A 22,467-nucleotide genomic window follows, 5' to 3' on the forward strand; every position below is an offset into this window, starting at 1 on the left:
AAACAGGTTTTGCTATTGGCTTTAGAAATGCAAGGATTCTTACAGTAGTGTCTCAAAGCTGAGTAGCAATTTTTTTTCCAGGCAGAGTCACAGCTTCAACACTTTTAAGTGGAGATGTGAACTCCATTGAAAATTGTTTGCGGGTGGGTTTGCAGTCAGCCTTGCTGATGGGAGTTGGGTCATCAGCCAGGAAACAAAGCTGGAATGGAGGGTCAGGAGTCTCTGGAAGAGGGGACATGGGTCTGGAAGCGGGACCAGAATTGTGGTCATACAATGGGAAGTGTACCATGGGCCAAAAAAAAAAAAAAAAAGCCTGGAAGTTAGGTCAATATCAAAAATCACTCGGAGACAATTGCAAAACTAATAAGGTAGAAGTAATAGGGCTGTAACTATTAACCAAGAAATCTTAAGAAATTTAAAGAGAAAATAGTTTGTACTGGAAATGTCCTTTATTGAGGTTTCCATCCACATTCATTAGAAATACCAAATAAACAATTGCTTGGAGAGCTGTACTGAATTTTGGCATGCTTCTGAGTGAAAGTTGAGGAAGTGCTGATTTATCTGTCTATGGTCATCCAAGGAGATTTTGAGGAGTAATACAGGACTCGATTCTCTTGTTGTTTGAGATCTTTTGGGGGTGAAAAAGTGAAATTGCCTGTCTTCTTTGCTGCTTAGCAGTACCTTTTCAATATATCTGCTTTGAAATTCAAACTAGAGTTTGCATTGGTGTTTATTTTGGGTACTGGATTGTTTCCAAGGTGTCTCTTAAAGAGGCTGGATCCTGTTCTCTGCCCCATGGAAGAGTTTCTGCTCAGGTGCACTGCTGGCTCTGGGGAGATGCCCGCAGGCAGGGAGAGCAGGAGGAGAAGGATGACAGTAGTGTGCGAATTGGAGGACAGCCTTTTTCTAAAAATACAGCATTATTTTTCCTGTTAAATGACTGGTGCTGAGAGTGATTTTTAGATGAGCTATTTTTAAGAGATAATGTATCCACTAAGGCTGTCATTATGTATTGCAAGCGTTTTAATATAAACTGTTTACATATTGATTTTGTTGTAAATTAAGCTGTTTCTTCCTTATCTTCAACAGGCAGCCAGATAAACTAGTGGTCGTTTGGACAAGAAGAAGCCGAAGAAAATCCTCTAAGGTTAGTTGATTGCTTAGTAAGTCCTAACTACAGTGACAAGAAGGGTCAGCTGTTTGAGGGACTGGTTTCTTGAGTGTGGGGAGCAGCCAAATAAATGAGAAATATTTTAATTGTTTTTCTTTTCTTTTTAACTCAGTTTAGCTGTGAAGTTCAGAATAAGCTGCTGTAGATGTCAATGCTAATCTATGGAAACAATTAACTCTGATTTCAGCTTTGGTTATTTGTTTAGCAGAACTGTATCATCATCAGTTCAATTTAAGTTATTAATTGCTACACCTAATTAGGAGAATCTGTTTCACTACTAGAAGTATATTAAACAATAAGAAAAAAAGTAATAAAGAATCTGACATCACTGCAATAGGGAGATAAAGTCTGAATAAGAGGCTATTTCACAACTAGAAATACTACAGATCAAAAAGAATAAATGCAGGCTCTTTAAGTCAGTAGTGTATATTTGAATTAAATTTTAACATTTTACTTCCACAAACACTGTGAGGAAGCATGTGAATTTGTGGCTAATGACTTGGTCACCTGAGGAAAGGGGAGCTCCAAGTGAAGTCTGCCCAGTATTGGGGGATTCATAACGTTTGTCTTGCATGCGGTTGCGTTTTTTGATGTGTAAAAGTTTGCTAAGTAGAGTAGCCCTCTCTTCTGCAAGGTTCACCTTACTTTTCCTGCAGTAAGACATCTGAAAGCCTTATGAGATTACTGTCTTTTTGTTAAATGGTGCTCAGTTTGTCTAGACTGCTGAATTTTACTGCTCTGACAGTAAGATGCAGTTAGCCTGTATGGAGCCTCCTTTGCGTCTGGGGCGAAGGGAAAGGCGAGACAGTCTGGGTGTGTGGCTTGGTTTCCATAGAAAATGAAGCTTAAAAAACCCCACAACACTCTCCATTTACACTGAGATTGAAACAAATGGCAAGCATTTCTAAACCTCTGCAGTGTGTAATATGACAATGTCTTGTATGGTATTGTATTATTGACTAATAAGAGTAAAATCTTCTGTCAATCCTAGCAGTCAGTTGTTGCCCAGGGAGGTGGGGAGCCTTTATCATGCATACAGCAGGCAAGCAAAGGCCTTTGAACACTGGTCGTATTGCAGGTTTTCTTTTGTTGCCTTGTGTCTTCTGGTGTAGGGCTGTCCCTAATCTGTCCAAAAGCTTGCGAAGGGCAACACGAATGAGCTGGGGAAAAGAAGTGTCCTAACCACTGGGCAGGTTTGCAGGGGGAAGGAGTGTGTGCTGGTTTCCTCCGTTCCCAGGAACATCTCCTTTTCAGGATAACTCAGCTGCACTTGCGTGTTCCTTCTCCCCACAGCTGTGGCCTCTTACCCTGGATGGGCTTATGGCAGATGGTCTTGTCCAGAGGGGAAGTTTTGGAACTCAGCCTTTTAATAAATCTTTAACACTTCAGTTAAATAGAGATGGTCTAAGCTTTTTTTGGTGTATGCATGTAATTCAAAATGATACTTCCAAAAACTCTGGGATGGTGGAGAGAGGGCACCCATGATAGAGAAGATAGCTTGAAATAATTATATGTTGAAGAACTTAAATGTTTAGAAAATGTGATATACAGTTTCCTACCCTACTCAGAGACTCTTGGGTTTTTTTACTGGTGGTACTCTTTCTCTGACTTCTTTTTCTGATTGTCATGCATATTTGCTGTATTTTGTCTTTCAACTTGAGGTCTAAGCTATTCTAAACTGTTTTATCTAAAGACTGCTTACTGACTGAAAGTGACTGCACAACCAAATGCCTACTCCAGTGTGTGCGTCCTAAATTCTACTTTAGGGTATGAAAACCCAAAGGTGTTACCTGGTGAGTAAACAAGGGTGTGAACTTAGTCTGGCACCTTTTCCAAGATAACTGCTCCTGGTTCATATTTTTACTCTTCAGCAAAGCCAGTCAGACTGTTCCTCTTTCGTTGAAGGATAAACTTATTCAAGTTACCTTGAATAGCATGGTATATATCTAGGCAGTAACTGCTGATGTACGGTGTCTGTTGTGGCTTACCCTGTGATAACTTTTCTATTTTAGCTTTGTTTAATTTCTGTAGAATAGAGAGAGAAAAGATAATATAGAACAGTAAATTCAATACGTAACACAAGCACTGAACCCTAAAAAGCTTGGTGAAAAGCAAGGTACGTGTCCATGAATGACTGGTTTGTTGAGGTTCAGAATATGTTCAGAAACAGAAGCCCTAACAAAAGTCCAGTAGGGCTTTGAAGTGACGGGTTTCTGCCTGTGGTGTTACGGACATGATGCCGTAGGCTCCAGTGCAACATTTCACTGAGGCAAGAGGATTTTATGACGCTAGCTCAGCTTTTTGGTCTTGAAGTCTTTTCAGCTGGGCCATAAAGTTCCAGGATCTGTCTTCCTGTGAGTGTCCTCTCTTTTGGTCACCAGGCAATAGAAGCAGCTCTTGAATAAACTGGCAGATTTACCTGAGACTCAGAAGAGTCTTTTGCTAACTAATACATGCTTAATAAGATCCCACAAAGATATTTGAAAGAGGCTGAGTGGCCCTGAGGCCTGGGCAGAGGATAGAGTTAATTTTAAAGCTTAGGTAGTTGATATGATTTGAGCTGTTTGGGTCCAAGAGTGTAGATCAATAAATGTTCTTGATCTCTTAGCCATCCTGCTAGTAAAATACTTTATTCAACATTTTTGTTTCATCTAATTGCTTTCTTGGAAGCAAGTCAAATGAATATTTCCTCTTATTTTATTTTTGATGGACACTGGGCTCAGTGAGTACAAAGCATTATTAATTTTCTGTGTTTTTCAGCTGCTTTGAGAAGGAGGAGGAGGAGAGGGATGAGGTCTTACCTTACTGTAAAGATGTTGTAAAGACTTCTTCGGGATAATAAAGGATATCCCTATGTTAGTTCAGACTCACAGAACGGTTGAGGTTGGATGACCTCTGGAGGTCATCTGGTCCAACCCCTCCGCTTAAGCAGTGCCACCTAAAGGTGGTTGCCCAGGACTGTGTCCAGATGGCTTTTGAATATCCCCAAGGTGGGAGACTTTACAACCTCTCAGGGCAACTTGTGTCAGTGCTCTGTCACGCTCATGGTGAAAAAGTGTTTCCTGATGTTCAGTGGGAACCTTCTGTTTCACTTTGTGCCCACTGCCTCTTGTCCTGTCACTGGGCACCACTGAGGAGAGCCTGGCTCTGTCTTCTTTGCACCCTCCCTTCAGATATTTATATGCATCTATAAGATCCCCCCCCCAAGCCTTCTCTTCTCCAGGCCAAACAGTCCCAGCTCTCAGCTTTTCCTCCTATGAGAGATGATCCAGTCCCTTAAACATTTTCATGGCCCTTTGCTGGACTCTCTCCAGTAGTTCCATGTCTCTCTTGTACTGGGAAAGTACAAGAGATATGTCATCAAAAAATGTGGTGCAACTTGGAAGATGGTATGATGGTATTACGGACGTATACTGAAACTGGCCTGCTTAACTAATGTAATCTTAAAATACCGTTGAGCTGAAAGCCGAGTTCTTGATGTCCTTTGAAGCCCTTATTTTTGTGGTTTTCTATGATTTTGATATGCCTTCTGGCCCACATACTTTCTTTCCAAGTAAACTACTAGAGTGGTCCCTCAGTTAGAAGAAATCATGGGAGACATCGTGTGCAGGAGTCTGAGTATTTTAGTTGTTACTGTGGGAAACATAGGATAGGAGCTGTAGATATGTTAAATTATAGTAAGTTTCAAAGTGTTGCAAATAAACAGCAATAACCATTTAGAAAGAGCATTTAAATGGCAGTCTGATGGATGGATACAGGACCATAAATGTATCCAGCAGTTACTGACCTTAATGTATATTTAAGTTACTTACAGCTCTATTCTGGGATCCCCTCTGTCTGGGCAAGTCTGATTTTGATGCTTTTCAAGAGGCATGTCAAGACAAGATGGCTCTGTATAGCTGGGCATCTTCATTGTGTGTGCCAGGAGTTTACAGAAGATGGTGATTTGTAGTCTTGCTATATTTGGTAGAATTACTGAGCAATCCTAGAACCAAAATGAAGTTCCAGCTTGGGGTGGGGAGCGGAAGTCAACATTCTGCTGGTGCAAATGTTGTCTTACTTCAAAATCAGGTACGTGGGGCTTGCCACAATTTTTCAAACCTCATTTAGATGGTTACCAGTCTCCATAGTTCACAGAAGGTGGAGCTTGTGGCAGTGGACTTGCTTAACTATTCCTGTTTGGTACCCTGTCACACTGGCATGTTGTTCCCAGGTTTTCAGGCCATGGGCTTTTGGACTTGGCTTTTTTTTTTGAGTGGGGGAGGAATGTCTTTGTTCTAGTGTAGAACAAGGGAAAAATGTGTTGTAAATATGTTTACCTTCATTTCACTGAGATGCTCTCGCATTTCCAGGCTTTGAACTAAGAAATTTCAATTTGAAAAGAGATGCTGTCGTGATGTCAAGGAGATACTTTCTGCTATTCCTGTGAACACATACAGGCTTGCAGTTGAATTATACGCCTCTGAAGAATCAAATTTGCACTTGCTTCTCAGAGCCTGACAGAATTATTCTTCAAAGATCCTTTTTGTATCAAAGCTGAAAGAAGGTGCCTTGCTTGTGATTTCAGCACTTCCGCTGCAGGTTTATTGAAAACTGTTTAAACAGAGAGGAGAAGGAACAACGTTGGGAATGGGGGAAGGACTTAACAGTGAGAGCAGAGCCAAGAGAAGCAGAGGGACAGGGAATAAAAAGGATCTATATGTAGGGAGTAAAAAGGATCCCTTGTTGTCTACAACAGCAGCCCGCCCAGTCTTTTTTCAAGGATATGCCATCAATAAGCAGCAGTTGGGTCACCTGTTTTGCTGTCCTAGGCAATCTGTTGCCTTTTCTGGCTACTTCGTTGCCTAGTGCCAGCCCTGCTTGTCACTACCAGCTTCTTCACTGACTGCAGTTACAAAGGCATGTTGTGACTCTGATATGCTGATGACTGCCTGGGACCAGCGCAGTTCAGTAGCGGCACTCCTGGGGCTTCTCGATTTATTAGTAAAGTAAGGAAATTGTGTTGGTTTGCAAATGCAAGCGGTCAAATTAGGATGAGCCATTCTAATGGTTGGTGTGTACCCTTTTAGGTATATGATATAGTCTTTAAGGCAACTGCAAATTGTTTTCCTACAGCATTGCTGCCTCATTAAGCAGACAGTGGTTAGGGAGAGCATGAGGACTGAGTGGTGAGCAAAACTGCTTAATCGATAAAGAAGTTGGAGTGTGGTTGTTAAAGAAGGTATAGGACATGAGCGGAAAAGACTACCTCACTGTTATGTGGTTTAATGCTGCCGTAGTGAATTCAGTTTTGTCCCATCCTCACCTACAAAGTTCCTGACCGAGGCTAGATAGATTATTAAAGCTAGATTTGATATATCTTTCCATTTTGTGGGTGTCTGGGGCATGGGGACTAACTTGCAGCAGTGTTGAGCGGCCATCATTGCACTTAAAGTGGAAAAAAGTCTGCTTTGGAAAACAAAACAAAAGGTTGTTTCATGCTTAATCCCTATAAAGTAAGGTCCTAGATGATTTAAGCAGACCATACAAAATTAGTGGAAACTGGCTAGTCTTTTGCTGCTTGTAAATTGGGGACCATAATACCCTTCTTTTTTCCAGGAATCCTGTAAAGTTAAATTTTGGTGACGTTCTGAGGTGCAGTGATGGATGTCCCAGAAAACTATGACAAAAATAAATCTGCGTTCTGTTCTATTTTTTTTTAATATGAAGCCCAATAGATAAGGCTAGAAACTGCTTGATGAGAAGGCGAAGAGGCTCTTTACCTGAGCATCATCTATTGTGGGCAGTGAATAAGGCAAGGTTTGGTGAAAGACATAGCACGAATCACATATTTACGGAATGTCATGAATGCATATGTGTGAAATTAAGTTTGAACAGCCCAGTGCTAGAGAATCTGTTTCCTAGTGAAGACGAGGTTTTGCTCATTTTACAAGCACAGCAGTCTTTCTGTAGCTTTTTAGCAGTAATACATGGATGCATAATTGCAGTTGTGCTGTACACAACTTACTTACATGTGGATGCTGATGAAGACATTCATGGGAAGACCTGTGGGAATCTGCTAAGTTTCCTCATCTCCTCTCAATGAACACTGACAGGAGTGGGTTGAATGAAGGCTGCCTGGCGTTGCCAGAGCTTTGAACTTTCTTCTTTGACATGTGCTGGGTTTTTTGGACTGCATCCCAGGTCGGGAGTGCAATGGGAGCATAGTTCTGGTGCCCAGCCTCTTTTAACTGAAGGGCCAAGCACAGTGATTTCAGGATGATCATGGGTATGCAAGCTGTAGTCTGGAGTGCGGTCTTTAATTTGTATCCTCCCTTTGTGATACTGAGCTATGGTACAGAAGAAGCAGCAGCCATCCACAAACTGCCAGCTGAGGTTTCCTTTGGTGTGGGGGAATCGGCAGCTTTTCCCAGTCCATTCCTTTTCCAGCGGGTCCGTTAGCAGCTGGATCATACTGACCTCTGACTGTCCCCAGATAATGTATGGCTTTGGTGGGACTCATCACACAGAGCAAATCAGAGCAATGCTCAGACTTCACAAGCCACACTGCTGGCATGGAGGCACCAGATGAAGGATCTGGGTGCCTAATGTCAGCTCCTCCTCTTTGAGTTATTAATTTTTTTTTTCTCTTCCTGTCTAAGTGTTCTGCCTGGATAACACTGAAGAAGAGGGACTATCCTTACAAGCTGAGCTGCGCTAAGCACTGTTGGAGCCAGTCGAGCTCCTGCTTGGCTCTTGTGCCCTGAGCAGCCTGTCACAGAGACAAGTAGCAGGACTGGTCTGTTCATAGGCAGTTGGTAAAAATTTTATCAGGGAAAGAAAAGCAGCAGCTCGCTGGCCTGCAGTAAAGCCACTCCTGGGGCTGCAGATGAGGAATAGTTGTAGGTCTGGTTACAACTTTTGCTTTTAAAAAACAATATTGAGGGCTTGGCTATGGGAACATATTTTTGATTCATAAATATAAACTGTTCCATAATTTGCAGCAGGCTTAAACTATTATGGTCAGCTCTAGGATCTTACAGGAAAGTAACTTGCAATTATCCTGCACAACAGAGGCAGGATGAGACGAGGCGGTAGTGAAGAAGGGAGAAAGCAGATGGGTAACATAAAGCATCTGGAAGGGTAGGCTCTTGAAATAATGTAATGTTTTGTTTTTGAAAGGTCAGGAAAGATATTTTTGCAGACACAAGGAAAACTGTAAGCAGCAGTGAGCACAGTTGGTCGTGATAGGAATGGTGTATGTGCCAGTTCATGAAATCCCCTACATATAGGGGCTGGAGAAGTGACTTCCATAATGTACTCTAGTTAGCTGATTTACCTGCATCTGCGTTTGGTTCATCACTTCATCATGAAGAATATAAGTCCCTGATTTGGGGCTGTCTTCAACTTTGGTTTTTTTACTGATTGTTCTGTTTATGTTCTATAATCTAGATAGCTGAGCAGTGACTGTAAGGAATGTTTATATTCGGTCTCTCTCATGTTTCATTTTTGTGTCTCCCCCCCACCCCCCCGGAATTGTATAAAAAATTCTGGTGTAGGTTTAGTAGGGTTTTTTGTTTTTGCTACCTCCCCTTCCTCCCTGTAAGAGGATGACACTGGATTTATAAATGTTTATACACTTTCTTATATTACAGAGAATTTGATAGTAACTGTTTTTTAGATTGGAGGAGAGTGCTTCAAAAATAAGTGTTTATAAAATTACCTGGTTTGTTCCAAGTTCTGCAGAAATGTATTTATATTTTGGAAAGCTGTGCAATGTCATCATCTTCTCCAGCACCTCTACTAATTGCCATCGTCCAAGTTTGCCCACAGAGTGGGAGGCAGTTTCGCATGGTCAAGGTCAGCCCCTCATGAGTAATTATAAGGAAAGGTGGTGTACCAAAGGCAGCCCTCGGGTGAGCTAGTCTCATCTTTTAGTCAATCAATGTATTGCCGTATGTTGAACTAGGTAGAGTTGCTTTATAGTCTTCTGTAACGTTTCCCGTTTTGGTACAAGAGTTTCAGCAATGACGGGAAACGTTACTTTTACAGTTAAGCCCACTCGTAAAGCAAGCCCACTCTGTGCTCCCCAGCAGAAACTACTGGAGAACAAGACTTGAGTTTGTCTAGCCTGTGCATGAGCTGAGAGATGTGTGAGGTCCTGCTGTTTCACACAATCAAAAAGTAGATACTTACCGAGAGTGGAGAGACTGTACCTTGCTGATAATAGCTTAAGTATTACTAAATGTTGAGAATTTGCACAAACATCAGAGCTCTCTCTTTGTGTTTGAAACTATTGACTATTGAAGCCTGCTTGACAATAGATTCAGTATTTTCAGGAGTGTTTCACTAATTTTGAGTACAGTTTGTAGGCCCTTTGGTGTATTGTATGTGCATTATCATATGGAACGCTGGACACTTTCACTATCTGGCCCTGTAAGTTGCTGATTTTAATCTATTTTTAAAGATTCTTTCCTTCTCATTGGAACCAGAGGCCAAAACTGCAGAGGTATCAAGTCTGTGTTTCCAATTCAAGCACAGCAGAACAGTTGTTGTGATGTTCAAAACATCACAAACGGTAGATTGCAAAGCAGGCTGTCTGGATTGTTTTAGAGAGAAAACTGGGGAAAGATCTCAAAACTGGGTAGCCTGAAGTGCTTGTGCCAGTCTGTCAGCTCACCTCCACGTTCTTTCTTAAACAGCTTTCTTCCTCTTAACAGTCATCGGTTTTGTGCCAGAGCAATGCTGTAGGTTGGACAATGTCATTCACGGCCCTACTCTATTTATAGGGTATTTCAGCAACCCCTCCTGTAGCTCCTGTTTCCTGATTTAAAAGAGCTTTCATGGTACGTCGTCTCCTTTCATTTTCCACTGGCAGAAAAAGGGAGGAGTTGAGTTTCTCCTTGAAATGCAACAGAGCATTTCTGCTTCTCTTTAAAGGCCATGGCTCTTGTTCCTCGGATTTAAGAGACGAGTCTGCAAGGGGAGGGCTGTGGGTGAGGCACCCGTTGACAGTGGTCACTTTGCTTGGCTGCTTCTCTCACTTTGGCTTTGGAGACAAGGGGAGATGGCTAGTGAAGACTAGTAGGAGGTGAGGAAAAAATGGGTCTAGAAGGCACAACCCAGTGGGAGATTGAGTTAGAACTGTGCAGATGCAGCGCCTTGCCTTGGCTGAGCCCTGACAGTAATTGCCTGTCTGGAAGTGTTGGCAATTTTGCTGTGCGGAGGTGGCCTGGTACAGCTCACATATCAAAGTTGAGGCTTAAAATTTGAGAGTTGAAAAGGTTTTTTTGATATAGGCCAGACGTAACTTCAAGAAACTGCAACACAGAGGTCCCTGACATGAGAAATATTGCATTAGAATAACACTCTTCACTTCATAATTTTAAATTATCATCGTTGTTAGCCCTTCCTCTGTGTTTTCCCCCCTTTGCTTTCCCATTTCCCTTTCTCCTTCCCAACAACCCAGACATAGTTTTGATGTTATCTTTTTCTGTCACGCTGTTTGTGTGGTACAGTGTTTATTTTTCAAAGCCAAAGGAGGATTTAATAACATTCAGCTGATCACAGAACAGCTTTGCTTTAAAAGCTCATTAGCTAGGGCTTGTCTCCTGGTTGTTGCTTTCAGTGACATGCTTGTCACAGTGACAGAAAATCATATGTATCCTTGTGTATTTATTGTGTCTCAGTAACACTCCTGGTGACAGGCAATGCTGATAAAGGGCTTGAAGTAAAGCTTTGCCTGCACCAGTGAATGCTCATTTTCTAGTTGTGGGTTGTTTTTTTTTTTTTTAATAAATGGAACAAGTGATCGTGAACTGAGCAGGCTGTCAGTGCCTGGGCCTTGGACATTGAAAGTTTGACATAATTGTCAGTATTGGCCAAAACCAGCAGGAAGGCACAGGTTCCAGACATGCCATGAGCTCTTACTAGTTGTGTGAAAATTGGTATCTGGAGAGAGGACGGAGTGCCCCTATGGGGAAGAAGGTGATTTATCTTACAAGATGCTACACGAGGACAGGCTAGCTGGTAGGTGAGTGTGTGCCTGGCTCTGGATCACTGCTTTGTGCCTGCTGAATATCCTCATCAGGTGAGCTGAGAACAATGGGAGGGACTGCGGGTCCTGTGAAAGGAAGATGTAAGCTGGAGCTCTAGTGGCTGTGGTAGGGATGACAACTGGTGTGGTGTGTTTTGCTGCTCACAAAACACCTTTTTCTTAAAAAATACACTTGCAGAGTAAAGCTATGAACAGTGTTGTTTGCTCAGTTATTCAGAAGTTTATCCAGGCCTGCTTTAGGATAATGAGATTAGGCTGAAATTTGTGGAGTTAAAAATAGTAGAAATTGCGTTCTTTCAAGTTGCTCTTCTTTAAATTCCTTTTTTTCAGGTGCCCCAAGTCATGTTATTTAAGTTTACTCTGCAAGCACAAAGTATAGAAACTTACTGAAATTTCTAATCTAATTAGGCATCTTTGGGAGCTGGGGTTTTAAGCAGAACACCAAAGATGGAAAAACTTGTGATAAAACCACAGGAGAGCTGGCAATGTTTGGCAAGAAAACAAAAATAATGGGGTGGAAATGAGTGTGCTGTGTGCATGTAGCTGTCAAGGCAGGTAGGGCTCTCTTCTCTGGTGGCTGCGCAGGCTGGAGTCTGCCAGCAGCTTTGCTGTTCTTCAGATTCATCTCTCTTCCCAACTCCTCTCCCTCTCTGCTGCCTTAGCAGTTATTGTCACCTGTAGTTAATCTGCAGACCTCTGTTTTGTGAGGATTGAGGGCTTAGAGTAAGAGCGAGTCTACAGGAGGTACCTGTGATACTGCGGGCTCCGGTGAGCCCTCTTGCATTCAGCTGGGCTTTCATGAAGCAGTAGGCATGTGTGATGGGGCTGTCAGATATGAACCTGGCATGTGGAATACACACTGCTTACAGTACAGAGCAGCAGATCACATTGCCTCTATGTGATTGAATGGGCCTGTTTCACCATCTTTGTCTTTCCCACCTTGGTATAGCAAAGTCATGTTTAAAGTTGTCCAGGTTACCTTAGGGTACCTGAGAGCCTGAGGCACAAGTCCTACTAATCTTATTGTAGCAAGAATTTCTTTTAATAGGCAGTTTTCATCAGAAGTTCTGAGTGTTGGAAGGAGTATAAAACTGCAATGAGTGATGCTCTAGAATAAAAAAAAAAAAGCCAAAAAAAAAAAGCCCAGTTAGTTGGCTTCAGATGACAGTAAATAGGTTGTACATTCTTTCCTGATAAAACTTCCACAGAACTTTAATGACTCCCATGCTGCCCAGCAGTCACTTGTGCATCAGCATCCCTCCCTCATTTGTCTTACAGCATCACAAAATGGATTAAGTTGAGCTTGGAAAAAAGCGTACTTACTCCAAAACAGAATTGCTCACATGTGATGTTTTTTCAGGACTAGCTATTAAAATGTAAATACAGACCATACATCAGTCCAAATTGATACTCGAAGGTAGGTAAGTTCTCAGTCTATTTTAGTCTGTTTTTATCATCTTGTGTATGTACCCCAGCATATTCTTAAAAATTTAAATGTTTTAGTAGCATTTAATATCTGTATTATAAATCATTGTTTTGTGTGGTTTTTTTCTTAAATAAAAATGTCTTTTTGCTCTATTTAGGTCTAAACATGATTAAGCCTGCACTATGTGCTGTATTCATCAAGTGTTCTTTAAATAAAAGCATTCCTTCATCTGGATGAAAACAAAATAAAGCTCAGCTTGCTACAGAAGCTCTGGCCTTATGGCCTTGATTTTTGTAAGGCTCTGAGTGTCCTCAACTGTGCTGTGTACGTAAAAGACCAGAGTTTAGGACCTTGTGAGGAACAGCTTTAGTTCAGTGGAAAAAAATGCCTGCTAGTGGTCTGAGTTTCCTTACTCTCATTCTTAATGATGTCCTTTATAGTGTTCAGTAGAGTTATAGGTTTAAGAAAGCAGCCTTTGTGGAGTTAGTGACATGTTACTTCTACCTACACATGCTGGGTCCTGTGGGAGTTGAGTCAGCACTTTTATAATGGCTTTAAGACAACTGTTTCTTTTCTTCCTTTAGGCTCATAGCTGGCAGCCTGGAATCAAGAACCCATACCGTGGGGTGGTGGTATGGCCAGTTCCTGAAAATGTTGAAATTACTGTGACGCTCTTTAAGGTATGTTTTTTTTAAAGCATAATCTTTCCTATTTCATACACAGCATATGAAAAATTCTGTTTGGAAAGATCAGATTATAATCACAAAGGCCTAATCTTGCTGGGTTTAAGTTGTTAACTGCACAACCTTATGTCCTCAGCTTAAATCCCAGAGAGAAGGATGGTCTGTTCCCTGCCAAAGCTTACTTTTGTAGTTTAGTTAACACAACGAAATATCCCACTCAGCTGATTATGGCGAGTCATTGGCATAGAATTTAGTACGTGCGTAACTGCGCACGTAGTATATGTGTAAGGGCTTGGCATGGGTTATAGGCTGGTTGGTTTTCTTTAAATACTGTAAGCCAGAAGTTGTCAAAACACCGCCATTTCTAGACTTCCTTGTTCAGTTGCAGTGCAGTGACCCTATTTCTTATGCTATTGACTAGGAAACAGAATCCAGCTCTTAATTTCACAGTATTTAGTATGCCACACGAACATCGCAGTACTTACGTGATTGCAATTGTAGGAGTGGATGTGGAGTACTGGAATAGTACAGAGAACTGCATTTGTTCTATTAAAAAAAAGCTTATTTGTGTGGCTGCGAAGCAGGAGAAGAAATTGATGGTTATGCTAGAACTTATTTCCGAAATATCACTGGGGAAAGTCCTTTCTGCATAAAGATAAACAATGCAGCTTTGCATGTGTGATAGTTTAGGAGGCTTACTGGGAGGCTGGTGATTTCTGGGATTTTCATTCCATTAGTTTGTTCTTTTTCTTTACTCTGGTGTCTCCAGCTACACTCTGGTTGTTCTTACATATTAATTGCTCCCTTTACAGCTTAGGGCAACAGTAATGTACTTTTTTCTAATTAGTAATATCTGTATTTCTTTGTCTTGGGGACTTCCCTGAATAACTGCTTAGAAGTAGCTTCTGCTTAGCCTTAGAATGTGAATTTATTACTTGGTTCATTAAGCCCAAAAAGGGGGTGTTTCTCTTTTTTTTTTTTTTTTTTTTTCCCCCTTGGGATCACCAATGAACAGAAACTTCCCAGGTTGCCAGTGATGCTAACTATCATAAATTTTTCTCTCTTCTTAGGAGACACATAGTCTTCAACTGAGGTTCAAAAGTTCACTAGCAAAAATTGTTTGCCTTTGCATGCTTCAAGGGCCTCTGCTTGGATTAAGAAGTTTAACACCATTATGTGACTACACTGCGCGTCTGTAATATGAATATGGTTATGTAATGCAGTAAATGTTACTTAATATTTTTAACATTCAAAGTGAAGCAGAAATGTACACAATTCTTGATTGTGTATGTGATAACATGTTAGGTGAAGAATGAGAAATTAAGTTTCTTTCTGGTGCAGCTCTGTGATGCTGTGGCTTTAGAGTAAAAGTGTCTCCCAGCCTTCTCCTGCCATCCCACACTACCTTTTTATTTCTACCTGCACCGCTTCAGGGGTATATTTTGTAGTACAGCACAACAAACTTGTAGTTGTGCCACTGAAAGTGAGTGTGAGGGCTAGGACCAGATAGTGAGAGGAGAGAAGGGCCTCTGGAGCTGGTGTTAGGTATTACTACAGCCTTAATTTTACCCAGCACTGTGACTCTGCAGATGTTCACTGGACTGCCTCCTCCTCTCCCCAAAAATGAGCCTGCCCGTCACAAGGATTGTTCTGGGAGGAGAGGAAGGAGCGTGAGTAACACCGGAGGCTGTGCCTTCTGGGAACGGTACACACTGATCTCTGGGGGAATGAGCACAGGCTTTTATAATCAAAATATTGAGATCACGCAAAAAGCATCATATTGTCAGGCAACTTTTATGTAAATCTGCTCTAACTGATCCTCTGGCTCCTCCAACAAATGGCCAAAACCCACCTTTTTCTCTATAAGGATATGCAGGTGTGGTACAGAGCAGCACTTTTTGAGCAAGTTGGGTGATGCCCCAGGAGCACTCTGTATCTGTGCGAGACCATCTGTGTCTGCCTGGATGAATGAGCTGTGAGTGATATATGATAGCAGGCAGAATACGGTGTTAGCACAGTTTACGCTGTGCCCAGTCCTCTGATAGCTCTGTTGGCTCAGTGCTACAGCGGCACTTCAGCTGTAGCATGGGATATGTCCTAACACACGGAGAGCTGGCATTTCTGTAGCTGGTACATTCTGGGCAAGGACGGTCAAAAAGAACTAGCTATTTTTTGCACAGCTGATGCATTGACTGGTCAGCGCTAGAGTAGTGGGAAAGGAAGTATGTAATAGCACACTGCAGCAGCCTTTTGGGAGCTGACTTACAAGTCAAGTATTTGTATTGTTCGTTCCTCTGGAAGGAGGGAGGTGAAAACGATGAAAGCAGTAAAGCTCAGAAAAAGAGACTGCTCATCTTGCAGTTCTGTAGAAGTCCCTTTAGGAGCCACTCCCCTGCGAAGGAGAGTGACTGCTGAACATTTGACGCTTCGCAGTAAGTACACGTAGCGTGGCGTGCTGTTAAACAAACAGTAGTTGTCCTCTTTCATTACAACGGGAGAAGTTAAGGGAAGCTGCTGACTCCACGTCCACACTGGCAGAGCCCACTGATGGGAGCAGGTTGCTCCAAAAGAGCTTTGTAGCAATCACAGATAACAAATTAGTGCAGTGGTGCTGTCTGAAATAGAAGTGCAGGGAAGGGAAAAAGCGGACTCCAGAATAGATAGCTACGTGTTTTGGGAAATGACTCACACAGTAGTGGCTGTGCATTCGTAAGTGGCTGCTGAAATGTGTTGCTGGTAGGATTAGGAGATAAGTCAAGGTTTCAAGTGCTGATGAGAATGTTAAGAATATCCTCTCCAGTAGTCACCCGTGGACACTTGAGAGCTGGCTAGCAAAGTGCCTGTGATCAGTCAACAGATGAGATATTTTGCATTATCTGCAAATCCGTATTTTGGGTGTTAGCTTGTTTCCAACAGTGTATTTGTAATTCTTAGGCAAGCAGAGCTAAGTATTGAAGAGACTATAACCTTCGTTTAGAAAACTTTCATTTCAAATAAATAAAAACTCTTTGTTTCATTTCACTTAATTCTGGGCTGCTGGTAAAATTTCATAATGCCCTGGAGTCATGTGGGGAACAGCATCAAATGGATATATTGATTCAGTTTCCCTTGACTAGCTCTAGCTCCTGCCCATCCACCTGGCTGAAGTGCTAATTACATAAAAAGTTCCATCTGTTCTGAAAGTTTAACTTCTTCCTTTGCCATGCTCTACATTGATGTTTGGTTATGCCTTGGGTTTTTCAACCAAAATGGGGAGGAAGAAACATTGTGAAACAATAAGCCTATTATGCATTTTAAGTCCGTGATTTGTAGTGCTTTCATGGAAAGATCCCTAAATGCCAGAAAAGCTAGCTGAATTCCCATTTTTTTGTTGTTTCCATGGTTGTACTCCGGAAGTTCACCTTTAGAGTCCCTGTATTAGCAAGGTTTAACCATCATATATGAAAGCTGGTATACTTTTCCATGGTTTTATGTACAAACACATACCTGTATCAACTGAGAGAGATTTTAAATGAGAAATTTTCACTGCCAAGCAAGCCCAGTGCTTTTAGCAAAGCTAAGTGAACATCAGTTGGTACTATGAGGATTTAAATTGCAACATCATTATTTTCTAGCTTAAAAGCAAAGTGAACTTCCCAAGCAAAAATGTTTGTTCTTCTGGAGTAAGCATGGACTTTGCTTCATTGGATTAAAAAAACCCACTTGTTTTTCAGTGATATACATGGTTTATCACACCAATGTACTATTGCAATAACAGGGAAGATTATCAGCTCTTCATTCCAAAGTTTGCAAAAGACATTTTTAAAGGCATAGCTTTCTAAGCACGCAAAAAATTATTTGAGTAAAATAAGAATAAAATAGATGATAAAAGGAGACTTGTGTTGTTGAAAGTATTCCTGTCCCCACATATCTCAGAATAAATCCCATATCATCTTTCTTGAAAGCCCATGTCAATCATGTGCTTTGATTATAGTGCAGTAACTGGCCGTGCACTAGCAGGAACACTGCAGCAGAGCCAATACATTGTCTCAGGGAAGGAAAAAAAAAAAACCCCAACCCCAAACCAAAACCCTTTGATAAAGCCACTTCCCAGAAGCAAAGAACAAATCCAGGTTCAGAACATACTTGTTTCAGTTTAGGAGAGACCAGTGGCTTGACCGGACACTATGGAGAACATTCCATAGGAGGGAAAAACAGCCCTGTAGACAAGACAAGATATTGTGTGTCAGATATAAAAATCATAAGCTCAGGGAAGTGAGCACATTTGCACACTAAAAAATTAAATATCCAGGGTTAGTGTGGGGACTAATTGTAAAAAATACATTTAAAAAAAAAAGTCAATCCTTGTTGGCTTTCCAGCCCAGAGGCTTTACAGGAAAGTGTGAGCTGTCGTGAGCTTGGTGTGGTGATGTACAGGGACAGTTCTGCCGGTCTGCTCAGAGCTCCCTGTTTTCTGGAAGCTCAACAAAAACTGACCAGAGTTGTATGTGATTTTCTAGACTAATCAGACCTCTGTAAGCAGCATTGAAAGCAACAAGAACTGGGTCAAATTGAGTCTTCTGCAGCTTCAAACAGCCAAGTACAAAAGCTGAGGACAGATGCTGGAGTACCCGGAGCATCTGCTATAGGTCACTGGTAGAGGAAGATCACAAACCCTGTCATCATTTGATCTGATTCAATATGACAGTCCTTAAGTAGTTATTCTCCAAGAAGAAAGACCGAAGATTAAGGCTGGTATGAAGGGATCTAATTGAAAGGCAAGCTTCAAAAGCCAGGAAAGCTTAGGGGGGAGGCATGGGGAAGGAAGGGAGGAAGGGACTAACAGTCTGAAGATCTTCCCCACCCGCTCTGGCTGCTGATTATGAGAAGGAGCAGTCTCTTCTTTGCTGATATGTCTTTCATTCCTATTACAAGAGATACAGAAATGACTCTTAAGATAACCTAAACTATTGGAGAAGGGTTACCTTTCTTCAGTATTCTGAAACCACCTTATACACTGCAGAAAGGATCTAGTTCTTGACAAAGCTCCTTGCAGAATGGGCTGATGATGGACTGATCAACAGAGAACAGAGAAATGTGACAGGCACATTCCTTGTTGTTATTCCCTTGCCTGAGCCCAGAAGAGTTGTCTGTTTTCAGGTAGTTGGCACATGGATGGGCAGAATGGGGTCACAAAGAAGCTGATGGGTGAGATTGCAGAGAAAAGTTTGTAAGACTGAGCTTGTTGAGGGCCAGCATATCTCTAGAAAAGTAGTTAACACAGTTACTGGGAAAATGTGAGATGAGCCAGGTTTTTGCTGGTGGACCAAAGCGCTCTACTGATCTTAAGAGTTGGAGAAATGATTATCTGAGAGTCTCACTGTAGGAGAACCGTAAGATGATGTCCTGTCCTTTGCACAGTTCCTTACTATTGGCTTCTCACCTGAGCGTTACTTTTGAACACTAAAGTCATCTTACCAGAAAAAAAAGAAAAGCAAAAGAGTCGGGGGGGAAAAAAGAAGGCTTTAAAACTTGAAGATACTGCAAAGGAGTGTCATACTGAGAGGCGAATGCATATGGAAAGAGAAACAGGAAAATGGGGCCTATTTCTTGATATTAAGAATGATGATTCTTTTCTACACAATAAAATGAGGAGGACAACAAGCCACTCAATCCATTTGCCCAAACACTCACAGTTTTCAATTCGAGGTAAAACCATAATGAATGTTGGATAGAGTGTAGTTCTGCATCTGTGGTATGTTGGTAAAGAAAATGAGTATTATTAAAAAAAAAAAAAGGGGGTCTTGCCAACTCCATGTTACAGCGAGGTATGAGGCAGTTTCAGGCTGAGAAAAGTACTGGAGACAGTTTGTTCCTTGAGCTTTTTAGGTAATTTTCATTATTTGCTTTCAGGAAGGAGGATGGGAAAGAGATCTGTTTATAACTCTTGTCTTTAGGTGTTTCCAGCTGTGCATTTTCAGTGATTACTTGTGTCTGCTTGCAGGTGAGGTGAGGTTTTATGTGCTGTGTTATCAGGGAGTGCTTTCATACAGTGGAAATTTCAAAGGCTGCTATAGCCATTACTCCTAGGGTTATTCTTGCTAAAGAGCAGTCAGCTGTATAGTCCTCAAACAATAGTTTGCTAAATTCATCACATGAGTTTTATGTGGGAAATGAATGGAGAATATGGGTTAGCCAGTGAGGGAAGTATGTGTTGTTATATATTTTTTTTTACTGGTATTTACCCTCTTCAAATCCAAAATAAGATGAAAGATTAGCCAGATTTAGAGAAACATCACGTTTTATGGAGACCACATATTGAAATGTTAGCCCAAAGGGTGAAATGGTGGTCGCAATAGAAACTGAGTTGTAACTGTAATTATACAAGTATCAGTTAATGTTGTCTACGTAATAAAGTTGTAAGTTAGCTAGAAATAGGACTCTGCGTGCTTGCTCCCTGGGCTTCTAATAAAAGCATTTTAGTGAGAAGAGTGAACACACTTAACGTGTGTCTTGCAAGGAAATGCTGAAGCTGAGGTGTGTAAGCTTATTCAGGGTTTTCAGGGTTTTCTGTTTCTAGAGGCATTTTAAGACTAACAAAAAATTGTGGCTTTTTAAAAAAAAATCTGGATTTGTCTTTAAATCTGAAATATCTTACACATATGCGAAGTGTCCATATCTTAGCATATTTCAGACTCTCTGAACTTTTGGTAAGGCTGTTCATTAGAGAAGTCCTTGAAGCTTTCAATTTTTATTTTTTTATTCTGGGTGTTTGGTAGGAAGTTTGGGGGTAATACACTCGTGTTTATTTTTCAAAAGTGTTCACAACTCGCTTTCAAGTGCTTGCTAAAATGTTGTTGAATAGTAAGAAGTCTTTTTATTATACAGTATTATTTTGCTCTATCAGATTATCAGAAATACTCAGCAGAGCACCTAATTCTGTAACCTTCAGAGGTGTAAATCAGTTTTATTGCCATTGATAGAAGAGCTTTGTTTTTCTTTATAGATTATTGCCTTGCATGAACAAAACAATGATTGTTTTGTTTGTTACATGAAATAAAATACTGGGCCCTGACTTTGCAAGCAGTTTTAGGTAAATCTGCAGGCTTGCATTAATAGCTTTTGGGGGAGTTCTGAAAAAAATTGAGCAGGATGAAATATTTAAGAGTTTAGTCATTTATTATGGAGTAGCTTATTAAGACAAAGTGATTAATGATCCCATTAAATCTCATTATGTCATTTTATGCTGTATCAAAGGAAACAACTAAACAAAAAGGTAATTGCCCCAGGTTAACTCTTGAAAATAAGTACTTAATAGCTGGATTGCAGAAAATTGTATCTCTAGAATTTATATAGGATACAGCAAACCAGCAGGTATCATGCACTTTATTTACATAATGCAGAATTCCACAAACCTGATTAATGTGATGGATATATAATTACATAATCTGATATTTACAAGTACATTAATTGGAACATGGAGATACCTCGCTATAATTTTGTATGTATCTACTTGCACTTCTATCCTTATGGCTAATGGTACAGTATGTTTTACGCTCATTTGCAGTATTTAAATTATTCTGATTTTTAAAAAAAAATCTAAAAAGATTTATTCATATATCAAAACAAATCATCAGTTTTGACATAAGTTTCTAGTAACATCTTGTATTTTTTTCATTGAAACTACATCCCATTGTTGGAGTAATGCATTTTAAAATGTGTATTGCATATGACACCTGTGGTTGAAGCTGTTAAATATATAGCTAATGATGGTGCCAGTGGTATGATGTGGTGTTGAATTTCCTCTGGGAGCATGCTGATGCCCAGTGGGACTCCTCCTGCAAGGAGAGCCAGTGTTTTACAGGGGGTCTGCACAGCAGTGAACCCGCCTTACTGGATTTTGTAGGAAGGACTGTGCTGGAGGAGATAGGATGATATCCTCTTAGAAATGTTACTGTAGTTCATTCAAAGAGGAGGTTTATTTAAAAGCGCACTTTCCAAGTTTTTTGTGTGCTGGAAAAAGAAAAAAGTAATTCTTCTCGCTGTTTGTTTATGCTGTAAGCTCGTTACTTACAAAACCTTTATTTTGTGTATTTGATGAGAACTAGTTAAAAGAATAACTTGTAGTACTGCAACACAGTACCTCTACTCACTGTGTGTCTGACTTCAAAGCAAAACTAAGTGAAACAAAGATGGTTAAAGCAAAGACTTAAGGTGAGTTGAAAAGATTGAATGTGAGGCTTGTAGCATTCTGGAAAGAAAGGAAAGATGGTGCTAACGGAGATAAAGTAGAAGCAAAATATCTCAATCCACTTTGTTAATTTATGGCAGCAAGATTGAATTGGTGCAGTGTTTGGTGTAGTATCATGAGCAGGCTCCAAATAATAGCAAGAAAACTCTGCAGGTGCTGAGTGGTCTCATATGATGATGGCAAATGCTGATTATGGGAAAGTAACATTTCTCTACAAGCGTCTATAACATGCAAGTGTCAAGAGGCAAAGGAGTAATTGAGTGGTTTCCCATAACTGGAAATAATACAATAAAATTGAAGTATAGCAAAATTAGGCTTCATGTCTGAAGAAAGCCTAAAGCCACATTCTCCTAATGTGAGAAGCTGTTTTGCAAGAGGAGTACAAGTTATTTTGTTACAGTTGTTCAGAACTAGGATTGGATGATAAATTAATGATATTTTTTGAAAGGTTTTTTTTTAAAGTAGGATGCTTGATAGAGGCATGAAGGGCATGACTTAATGTCTCCACCGTTATCTTAATTTCAGACAACAACAATATAGACCATACCACCAGATTGAAAGCTCATTAAATTGGAAACAAATGCCAAATATACAAACCTCATTGTTATTTATCTTCCTCTTGGTGAAAATGTTTTCTGGTCCTCATGTGTGATGCAATAGAAATGTTGTGAAGTAAGGATACCTATTTAAGAAATCAGCAGTGAAATGAGGTACTGTGCTGAAGCTGTGACTTTGGATCTCTGCTAGTGCTGATGGAGTCTGGGCATGAGGAGGTTGGGGTGATGCGCAGCTGCTGTAGGTGTGTGCCTTCTCGCGCCAAGTGGGAGCAGTGGCTTCCTCCACTGTTCTCTGCAAGGTGTAGATTCAAGGTGTAGATTTGTTGTGTTTATTTGGGAGATGGAACTTAAGAATTGAAGAGAG

At 40.8% G+C, this 22,467-nt stretch overlaps 1 protein-coding gene across 1 annotated transcript in view; it reads left to right on the forward strand.

Moving 5' to 3' along the window:
* Positions 1-22,467, forward strand: part of EHBP1 (EH domain binding protein 1) — a 236,180-nt gene that overhangs the window by 29,635 nt on the left and 184,078 nt on the right. Inside the window, exons 2-3 of the mRNA XM_009327110.1 lie at positions 1,090-1,147; positions 13,218-13,313. Coding sequence (XP_009325385.1) covers positions 1,090-1,147; positions 13,218-13,313 — 154 coding nt within the window. The remainder of the gene's footprint in view (positions 1-1,089; positions 1,148-13,217; positions 13,314-22,467) is intronic.

The sequence above is a fragment of the Pygoscelis adeliae genome, unplaced genomic scaffold (genome assembly GCF_000699105.1).
Source record: "Pygoscelis adeliae isolate BGI_AS28 unplaced genomic scaffold, ASM69910v1 Scaffold137, whole genome shotgun sequence".
Lineage (NCBI taxonomy): Eukaryota > Metazoa > Chordata > Aves > Sphenisciformes > Spheniscidae > Pygoscelis > Pygoscelis adeliae.